Source organism: Salvelinus sp. IW2-2015, linkage group LG7 (genome assembly GCF_002910315.2).
Source record: "Salvelinus sp. IW2-2015 linkage group LG7, ASM291031v2, whole genome shotgun sequence".
NCBI lineage: Eukaryota > Metazoa > Chordata > Actinopteri > Salmoniformes > Salmonidae > Salvelinus > Salvelinus sp. IW2-2015.
Window position 1 is genome coordinate 11944105 of NC_036847.1, and position 10905 is coordinate 11955009.

General features: G+C 42.4%; 1 protein-coding gene across 1 annotated transcript; it reads left to right on the forward strand.

Annotated features, from left to right (window-relative positions):
- Window positions 1-1426: 1426 nt before the first annotated feature.
- LOC111966398 (large neutral amino acids transporter small subunit 1) lies at window positions 1427-9254 on the forward strand. Its single transcript, XM_023990999.2, has 12 exons — window positions 1427-1713; window positions 2324-2715; window positions 2880-3051; window positions 3451-3576; window positions 5305-5410; window positions 5790-5834; window positions 6331-6454; window positions 6648-6751; window positions 6908-7004; window positions 7369-7518; window positions 8217-8391; window positions 8932-9254. The coding sequence occupies exons 1-12, from the start codon at window positions 1707-1709 to the stop codon at window positions 9039-9041; spliced, it is 1608 nt and encodes a 535-aa protein (XP_023846767.1). The 5' UTR covers window positions 1427-1706; the 3' UTR covers window positions 9042-9254.
- Window positions 9255-10905: the final 1651 nt, after the last annotated feature.

Sequence of the window (10905 nt, forward strand, 5' to 3'; positions counted from 1 at the left end):
GCTCTGGTTTTAGGAAGTAATTTTAGTATTACAACTCTTACAATATTCTTTGTCAGTAAGTCTTTGCAATAAATGCTCAATGTTGGAAAAGGGGATCCTATGACCCTAAAAATCCTACTTCGATAGTTATATACCGTTAGTTAAACCTGTGTTACTTCTTCAACCTTTATAAAGATTCTAGTCGCCAGTTAACATACGGGCATTCAGAAGGCTTGTTGACTAGGCTACTAGCTGAGAACGAAGTTTCTCCATTCTCGCCTAGGGGAAAGTCCCCGGACACATGGCAGAAAGTGCCCTGCGTTCGATCGCAGWTACTCTGCGTTACCATTTGTGGCTAAGATGTTCCATGGAACGGAGCTTGGTACTCACGAGTCTCCTTTGTCAGTGCGATAGATATGCAAGTAATACTWACGCATGAACAGAACGGGGCTCATTCTCTGAATGCATTTTTTTCAAAATGTACCATTGGTGAAAATATACTATGGTACATTTGGAAAAAATTGCATTCTGAGAATGAGCCCCGTTCTGTTCATGCGTTAGCATTACTTGCATATCTATCGCACTGACAAAGGAGAGCCTGGATGTAGCAAAACAGAAATGACCAGCAAGCAAGCACAAGCATAACCACATTATCTATGTGAATGCATATGTTAGACTGCCATCTAGTGGAGATAAGTAAAACACACACAGCTTGTATATGGTGATGACTCAGAATATGACAGCCAGGGTTTCAATGTCATATTCAATCATCACACGTATCCATATATTATTAGGGCTTAAAATGTTTGGTTACCTCCATATTATTATCCCTTGTAGTCATTGGTTAGGTCTAAAAAAGCTGGTCAAAGAGTAAGAAGCAAGGATTGTACCCCAAGGGACAGTAGCTCTCTGTATGTATTTGGACAGTGGTTTTTTAAAGCTTTATACTCCATCAAATAAATGTTGATCCACTCTTTTTGACCCATTCTATTTTCCCCATTAATCTTTCAGCAAGGGAGAGAGAACAAAGACATTGGATTTCCCCATCATGGCCACTAGATGGAGTGCGCCGGAGCTTTTGCATCCTTTGTCCGTGTGTCACGCTCGCACCGCACGCACACACACACACACACACACACACACACACCACACACACACGACACCAACACACACACACACACACACCAACCACCACCACCACACACACACATCACACACACACACACACACACACACACACATACACCCCCCTCCCCAAAATCTGGACATGACCTAGTTCCAACCTCTCTGAGCTGAGCTCTCTATCGGCTCCATCATTCATCATAAGTGGGCGTAGGCTAGGTAGCAGCATCACTATCACCACATCAAGCACACACTAGGTCTGCTGCCTCCTCTCTTGCACTACGAGTGAGTACACTGGTGAGAAGGGAGAGAAGGGGATGAGATAGAGGGAGAGAGCGAGAGAGAGACAGAGTGTATGAGGAGAGCGAGCGTGTGAGAGTAAAAGAGAGGTAGACATTGGAGGAGAGAGAAAGAGAGAGGTGTGAGAAGATAGAGTAGAGGAGAGAGAGAGAGAGAGACATTGAGGGGAAGCGTGGAGGAGGAAGAGAGCAAAAGAAAGGAAGGAAAGGAGAGAAGGGGGCTAAAGGAAGACAGGATGGCAGAGCAGAGCTGAATCACAGAGTAGCCTGGAGAGCTTGAAGAAGGCAGCCGAGGGCCAGGAGAAGATGGAGGGTAGGTACACCGCTACAGAATAAACACACACACACACACACACACACACACACACACACACCACACAACAACAACACACACACACACACACACACACAAACACACACACACACAACACACACAACACACACACACACCACACACACACACCACACACACACACACACCCACATGTACCACACACACACACACACACACTGTAGCCTAGCCTAGACACCACATGGTGCAGGGTTGCATCAGTCGCTCATAGGCTGCTGCATGATCTGGTGCAGCAATGTATGCATGTATTTATGGATATATATATGTATTTGGTCATGCACAGCTATCAGGCTATTACTCAGTGAGGTGGTATGGGGGTCAGCTAGGGTTTTTTAATGTAATGTGATTTCTTGCAGGGATATGTTATGACCCCCCCATGCTGCTTGCATCCTCTTACTTTCCCTTTATGGCATAGCCTTCAGTCTATTTACAATTTCCATGTAAAATCCATGTGCTACTCAACTCCTGAACTATCAGTGTGCCAACAATCCCTTCTCGTGAACTCTCCTCTGTACCCCCTTCTTCCCCACCCTCTCCCCCTTCCTCCCCCACCCCGTTCCTCCTCCTGCAGCTGAGGCGGTTCCGGACAACCCAGACAAGCCTCCTTCGCCGGACAAGTCTCCATCCAAGCCTCCGTCCCAATCCACCATTACCGACACCGGCACCGTGGCAGCCACCACCCCTACTGCCGATGCCTCCTCCCCARCCAAGGCAGCGGGCGGCAAGATCGAGCTGAAGCGCAGCATCACGCTCTTCAACGGCGTGGGCATGATCATCGGCACCATCATCGGCTCGGGCATCTTCATCACGCCCACAGGGGTGGTAAAGGAGGCTGGCTCGGCCGGTCTGTCGCTGGTGGTGTGGGCCGTGTGCGGTGTGGTGTCCACCATGGGCGCCCTGTGCTACGCTGAGCTGGGCACCACCATCACGAAGTCGGGTGGAGACTACACCTACATCCTGGAGGTACATGTGTGTGGGGTTGGGGGGTTGTGTATGTGCGTGTGCGTGTGCGTGTGTGTGTGTCTGTGATGTGTAATACTGCATCTGGAGCGGTTGAGATATGAGCAGAAGCCAAATCTCTGTTGTTCACAAATGGATTAATAAAGTTGAACTGTATTGTATTGTAGGTGTACGGCGAGCTGGCTGCCTTCCTCAAGCTGTGGGTGGAGATGCTGATCATCAGGCCATCCTCCCAGTACGTGGTGTCGCTGGTGTTCGCCACCTACCTGCTCAAGCCCCTCTACCCAAACTGCAGTGTGCCCGACAGTGCCGCCAAGCTCATCGCTTGCCTCTGCCTCAGTGAGTATAACCAGCATTGCCACCAGAATCGGGTGGCCTGTACATTGCAGAGATAATACTTTTTTATATATAGTGAACTATATACAAATACTGCCACAAACTGTAACACACATTGACCAATCAGGTCTTTCTCAGCCAGCTGCTTGAGTAGATATTTGATACAGCTACATCTGTATGTAGCTACATCTGCTACAGTACTATTKCTGCAATACACAGGCCTCCTTTTTGTCTAATTTTGGACTCTCCCTCCCTTTAAGGGACCTTTTTTCCCCCACTGATCTTCTCTCACTTCTATTTATTTTCTAAAATAACAAATGACATGAAAAACAAAACAAAAAAAACATACAATTTAGCTTTATGAGGTGCAGTGATGTTCTCCCTTGCGCTTCCCTCTCTCAGCATCATTGACCTTTGTGAACTGCATCAGCGTGCGGGCTGCCACCAAGGTCCAGGACTTGTTCACTGCGTCAAAGCTCCTGGCCCTGATCATAATCATCATTTTCGGTTTCATTCAGATCAGTACAGGTAAGGAAACACCCAGTTCACACATGTACTGGTGTATGTGTGGGTACGTTTGACACGCGTTTGACATACACTCTCCTCCTGTCTATAGGTTAGTGCTTGTTAAAGGTCTTTTGCCACGGCTTAGCTAGTTATGTGTGATTATTAATCTGAGTTTTCACCAACAATGTCTTTATAAAATACCAAAGTGAAGCTAAAAAGGATTTTGTTATTTATATTGTAATATGTTCATAKACCTATCATAGACCTATCTGCTATAAATGTACGCTATTTGCATCCACCTCATGAATTCATAGCAAAATAGCTTTGTATGTAAAGACAACCCACCCATCCGAGAGATATAATGTGCAGCCATCTTTTTCTTCGCACTACATCTGGTCCCGCTGCCACGCCGGCTAACATGGTGCTGCATGTAGGGTTGCCATGGAAACTAGGCGGTGAGCTTGTTGTGCTGTGCTTTCTAGATTCTGAAGTCTAGAGAGGAGGACAGGGGGAAATACGAAAACACTGCCATCTGAAACTAAGAGGTGTCTGTTTTTTCAGGTTCCTCTCTCTAGCATCTTCTACCTCTTATGCAGATTATAACGTTGAAGAGAAAGACAGAGGGAAAATATAATTCATTATCTTGTTAAAAATGAATACAAAACAAGTTTTACAAAATCTTGATGAGATTGCCATTTTGCAGTGTTGTAACACCCTTTACATCTTATTGTAACTGTGCCTGTGATGTAGGATGACCGCGAATATCCACAACTCATAAGAGTCTCATTGTTTGCCTCTACAGATGATGTTAATATATTCCAAATGGACAATAAGGACCAAATGCTTCATTGGTATGCGCCCTCCTGCTTGTTCAGGGACGAGAGAGAGAGAGAGAGAGCTGTCTCTTATACACATCTAGATGTGTATAAGAGACAGACATAACACATGGATCATGCAATGCTCCAAATCTATTCCCAAGTAGTGGAAGCCATGCCATTTACACCTGAAATGAATCGGTAGACAAGACAGTGGAGTAGAAAACAACCTTTTTCTTTTTCACTCAATAAAGTCAATCCTGACAGCATCTTCCCTCTCTGATGTAGGCCTCTATAGTAGGCTTAACACTGGACTGGACATTGTGTGAATAATTGAGTGGATAGATGTTTCTTATCATCGAAAAGGTCTCCCTCCTCATATTGAAATGTCAACTGCCAAACATTATGTTCTCAGTGCATCAATGGCAGACGGACTAACCCAGGGTTAGGTGTTTGGAGGGTGCAGCCTGTGTCAAAGAAAATATATTTTCTTTCATTTATTTCTCAAAATGTCATGTCTTTCAGTCAAACGTAGTCACACATACAGTCTTAGGGAAAAAAGACGCTATCTGGAACTGAAAAGGGTTCTTCAGCTGTACCCATAGGATAACTATTTGAAGAACCCTTTTTGGTTCCATGTAGAACCCTTTTGGTTCCAGGAAGAACCCTTTTGGGTTCCACGTAGAACCCTTTTCACAGAGGGTTCTACCTGGAACTCAAAAGGGACAACCGAAGAACCCTTTTGGAACCCTTTTTCTTTGTGTGTGTGTGTGGACATGTGTGTGTGTGTGTGTGTGTGTGTATCTACCATATTCCACGCAACAAACATTCATGCATGTGATATACTGTAGTGTTGATATTCTCAGTTCGTTGGAGTCAGTCCCTTTTGCCAAGCAGTGATATCAATGCTGCTCTCTTGTCTCTGTCTAAACAGGTGATGTGCCATACCTGACACCAGAACTGGCGTTTGAAGGCAGCAAATGGGGAGTCGACAACATTGTGTTGGCTCTATACAGTGGACTCTTTGCTTTTGGTGGCTGGTAAGGCCTTTGCAACACAACTTAGGGCATGTTTACACCCAAGTCGTATTAGGTTACAACATGTTTCAAAATGTTATGCAATGGAAAGCGTAAACAAGCGCTTCTTATTGGGCAATTTTAAATAGTGTGCTTCCGTTTTCTTCTGTTTTGTGCCCAGTGAATACGACCCTGGTTTTGTCATCTGACTTTCATCAACCAATCAAGATTATCTGATCATAGGATGCTTCTTATATTCTATGAATGTAATTCCAGTTTTGCAGACTATAGAAGGTTGATGTTATGCTACTAATCTGATTTAGTAATCTAATCTATTATTATACTTTTTTATACAATGTTCTTGTACTATATAACGCATCATATTCTGTTTCCTCTCCTTTAGGAATTACCTGAATTACGTGACAGAGGAAATGATCAATCCAGAGAGGTGACTTCCCACTGGGCACAGACGTCAATTCTCAATGTCTATTCCACGTTGGTTCAATGTAATTTCATTGAAATGACGTGGAAACAACGTTGATTCAACCAGTGTGTGCTCAGTAGGTTATGTGTTGTGAAGTTTTTATTGAGGATTGTACAGAGTTACCACAACTACCCTGTAAATATGTCTATCACTATGTGTATGATTGTTCTCTAACATTTTGATTGTGCTTAATTGCCCTTGATTGACTGCGTGGAGGTGTTTTTCAATGTGATAATGACAGATCGTGACATTTCAGATAGCAAGAAATTCACAGTACTAGTAATTATCACATTCATACAATGTAACAACAGAATAATCACATTGAATACAGTCATGAAATTGCATGAAATGAAACACAAATACAGTTGACTCAAATAACCTCAAATTGGATTGGCTGACACATTATGAGTGCTCCTCCATGACATCATCTGTCATTGATCACCTTTGACCTTGATTCCAGAAACCTGCCACTGTCCATCATTATCTCCATGCCCATTGTGACTGTGGTGTACGTACTGACCAATCTGGCCTACTTCACCACTATCCCCCCGAGTGTGATGGTCGAGTCCGAGGCAGTAGCTGTGGTAAGGATGGCTTTATTAAAAGATCATGTTTTGGGAGCTGGAAAACAGTGTGCTGATATTCCCTTTTTCATTCATAATGTACCTATCATTTATTTTGCTAACAAAAAGGCAACAGGGGACAGCATAATAATAGCAAAGATAAAGAGATTGAATGTGAACTGGAGTATTGAATGGTAGCGCTTTCCCATTGCAGATCTTTGGGGAGTATCATCTTGGTGTGATGTCCTGGCTCATCCCTGTCTTTGTGGGGCTGTCCTGCTTCGGAGCGGTCAACGGAAGCCTGTTCACCTCGGCACGGTCTGTATCTGTTCTACACACAGATAACTCTGCAAAGAGTGTGTGTAGATCTGTGTGTGGTTGTGTGTGTTTAATCCAGTCATTTGATACTTTAATTAAAGCCCGGAGATTGTATCAAAATGCTCAATTATGAGGGTTTGCCTGTCTGTCTCATAGACTGTTTTATGCTGGCGCTCGAGAGGGTCAGCTCCCTGCTGCACTGGGATTGGTCCACACTGACCTCTTCACTCCAGTGCCCTCCCTCATTTTCACGGTGAGTACTGCCATTGGTCCCTAAATTGGTTTAAAATGTAAATTGGTTTCAAATTTTGAGATCCAATTTGAGAACTAACAATTGGGCAAGGCTAAAATCATAGTCATCAACTCAAGTCAATCTGGCATAGATTATTAGTTGGTAAATACAGTACATCGCAAAATTTTACATAGCAACTGAATAGCAGTTATTCCCATCGCAATACATTTTTTATTGTCTTTTWAAAAAAGTGTCATGGTAATGTTTTACAGAAAAAAATGCTAATTTATAGTCAACGTACATATACAATGCAAGAATGCAATTACCTATCCCAAAATTTCACTACAGATTAGGTTTAATACATGAGCCAAATGTCTCCCTGCAGTGTTTCCTGTCCATGCTGTATGCCTTGTCCAAGGACATCTTCTCGGTCATCAACCTGTTCAGCTTCTTCACCTGGCTGTGTGTGGGCATGGCCATCGCCGGCTTGCTGTGGCTCCGCTGGACCAAGCCAGAGCTCAGGAGACCCATCAAGGTACCATTACTGTAATAAGACCTGTTTTAATATTCTTCAAATGCATCCTTCCTTTATCCATTCCTTGAATAAATTACTGATCTGACATGGCTGGATTGGTGTACACCAGATGTCCTATGCATTGCTTTCAGCAGTTACTGTATGTCATGTCAGATCAGTGATTACTTTAAGTGAGGAAGGATGGATTCATTTTAAGATGATAAAACAGGGCCTACTTAAAGATGCACTATGCAGAAATTGCTCTGCCATTTCCTGGTTGGTAAAATTCTAAYAGTTTGCTTAATTTTWATTTATGTGACAAGAGAATAATTGCAGCGTCTAAACTGCTGTGAAATATATTTTCCATAACTAAAAACATTGTATTTTCAGGAGTTGAAGCTGGTGTACAAAACCCGAAAGTAAAAGACGCAAAAACAAAACTTAAGAGTGGGAGCATAGAAATAGCCCACATAGAACAAATCCACTGCTTCTTAGACTAGCTTTCAATGAGAATGACAGATCTATAACTCACATTTCTATGTGAATTTAGTTGGGTCACCTAAAGCGTTACAATTAAAATGAGTGACCGGAAAAAGTCAAAAATAATGTTTTCCATGCAATCCGAGATAGCACGATTGAAGTGATATGAAGCCGAGTTTCTTTTAGTTCCATCCTGTAACCGTTGGGTTTGTGTACATTAATCAAATTTTCCCTGGCAGATTTGGTTGGTGGTCCCTGTGGTGTTTGTGCTGGGCTGTGTCTTTATGATCGTGGTGTCATTCTGGGCAGCTCCCTTTGAGTGCCTGATAGGCAGCGSGATTATCCTCACCGGTATCCCCGCCTATCTCCTGGGGTACAAGTGGAAGAAGCCCCACGTTGTAAAGAAGATCCTAGGTGAGCTGGTCATGTGATTTCTCTGATATCTGTTACTGGCTTAGTTCAAACGTGGGTAGCACAACTGATGTACAGTATGTGGAGGCAAACTCATAAATCACAAGCTCATGTATCACAACTGATGTGTCAAATGTGTCATTATACATCAATTGCTTGAGTGTGAACTAGGCCTATATGTAATGGGTTGTCAAGGCTGGAGATACATTTGTGACTGGTTATTTGATATTACCATTAGCAGCCATTTCTGTTTTTGCACTTCGCAAACTGTTTTGTGTCTAAGGTTAACATCCAGTTAAATCGGTTTCCAACTGATTATTTCTTTTTACTCAGATAAAAACATTCCATTGTTTCCCCAAAATTAAATAAAACAAAAAGTAAAAAGGTTTAAAGGAAGAAAAAACATATATAATACATTGAATTTTAAATCGTTACACATGTGCTTCTAAAAATGTGCAAACTTTCCATTGGTGCAAATGAAATGTATCCTTCGGAGTGTTAAAGACAACTAAAAAAGAAATCATGGCTGTTTTCTTTCCTCAGAGATCTTTACTCTGTTCTGCCAGAAGATTTTTATGTCTGTTCCAGAAGAGCGGGAAGAGAAGGAATCAGCCGAAGTAGCTGAAGAAGTCGAAACAACAAAGGACGACTGAGTCAATCTTTTAGTTGGAACATTACGTGTTTACACTCATTATTGCTTTTGTGATCAAGTTCCATGACTCTTGGTAAAGTAGGGTTTATACATATAGGGTTTATATGTATGCTTCGGTGTACATATTTTGTATTTTACATGCATTTTCATACTGTATCATCCCTGTGTACTCTCTCCAGCAATTCAATTACAGTTATTCCACTTTCCAGTTGTATAGAGTCTGTCTCTTATACACATCTAGATGTGTATAAGAGACAGCCTGTATCATCCCTGTGTACTCTCTCCAGCAATTCAATTACAGTTATTCCACTTTCCAGTTGTATAGAGTACTTCAAACATCCTCACATTTTACCTTACCTAACCTTTTGTATTTTATTTTTACCTATTTTGTTCTTCAGTATTCAATAGACCTGAATTAAGCTAACAAAAAGAGGAGTCAGGGAACAGACAAAATAGTCATATTTTCATCAAGTTTTGGTATGTTCCTCAGACAATCATCCAAATCTAGATAACTACACTACGGTCCAAAGTTTTAGAACAGCTACTCATTCAAGGGTTTTTCTTTGTTTTTACTATTTTCTACATTGTAGAAAAGTAGTGAAGACATCAAAACTACCCATATGGAATCCCATAGTAACCAAAAAAGTGTTAAACAAGTCAAAATATATTTTATATTTCAGATTCTTCAAATAGCCACCCTTTGCAATGATGACAGCTTTGCACACGCTTGGCATTCTCTCAACCAGCTTCACCTGGAATGCTTTCCCAACAGTCTTGAAGGAGTTCCCACATATTCTGAGCACTTGTTGGCTGCTTTTCCTTCACTCTGCGGTCCGACTCATCCCAAACCATCTCAATTTGGTTGAAGTCGGGGGATTGTGGAGTTCAGGTCATCTGATGCAGCACTCCATCACTCTCCTTCTTGGTAAAATAGCCCTTAAACAGCCTGGAGGTGTGTTCGGTCATTGTCCTGTTGAAAAACAAATGATAGTCCCACTAAGCCCAAACCAGATGCTGTGGTAGCCATGCTGGCTAAGTGTGAATTCTAAATAAATCACAGACAGTGTCACCAGCAAAGCACCCCCACAGCATAACACCTCCTCCTCCATGCTTTATGGTGGGAAATACACATGCAGAGATCATCAGTTCACCCACACCGCGTCTCAGAAAGACACCGCGGTTGGAACCAAAAATCTCCCATTTGTACTCCAGACCAAAGGGCAAATTTCCACCGGTTTAATGTCCGTTGCTCGTGTTTCTTGGCCAAAGCAACTATCGTATTATTATTGGTGTCCTTTAGTTGTGGTTTCTTTGCAGCAATTTGATCGTGAAGGCCTGATTCACACAGTCTCCTTTGAACAGTTGATGTTGAGATGTGTCTGTTACTTGAACTCTGTGAAGCATTTATTTGGCCTGCAATTTATGAGGCTGGTAACTCTAATGAACTTATCCTCTGCAGCAGAGATAACTCTGAGTCTTCCATTCCTGTGGCGGTCCTCATGAGAGCCGGTTTCATTATAGCGCTTGATGGTTTTTGCGACTGCACTTGAAGAAACTTTCAAAGTTCTTGAAATTTTCCGGATTGACTGACCTTCATCTCTTAATGATGGACGTAATGATGGACTGTCGTTTCTGTTTGCTTATTTGAGCTGTTATTGCCATAATATGGACTTGGTCTTTTACCAATAGGGCTGTCTTCTGTATACCACCCCTACCTTGTCACAACACAACTGATTGGCTCAAATGCATTAAGAAGGAAAGAAATTCCACAAATTAACTTCTAAGAAGGCACACCTGTTAATTCAAATGCATTCCATGTGACTACCTCATGAAGGTTGAGAGAATGCCAAGAGTGTGCAAAGCTG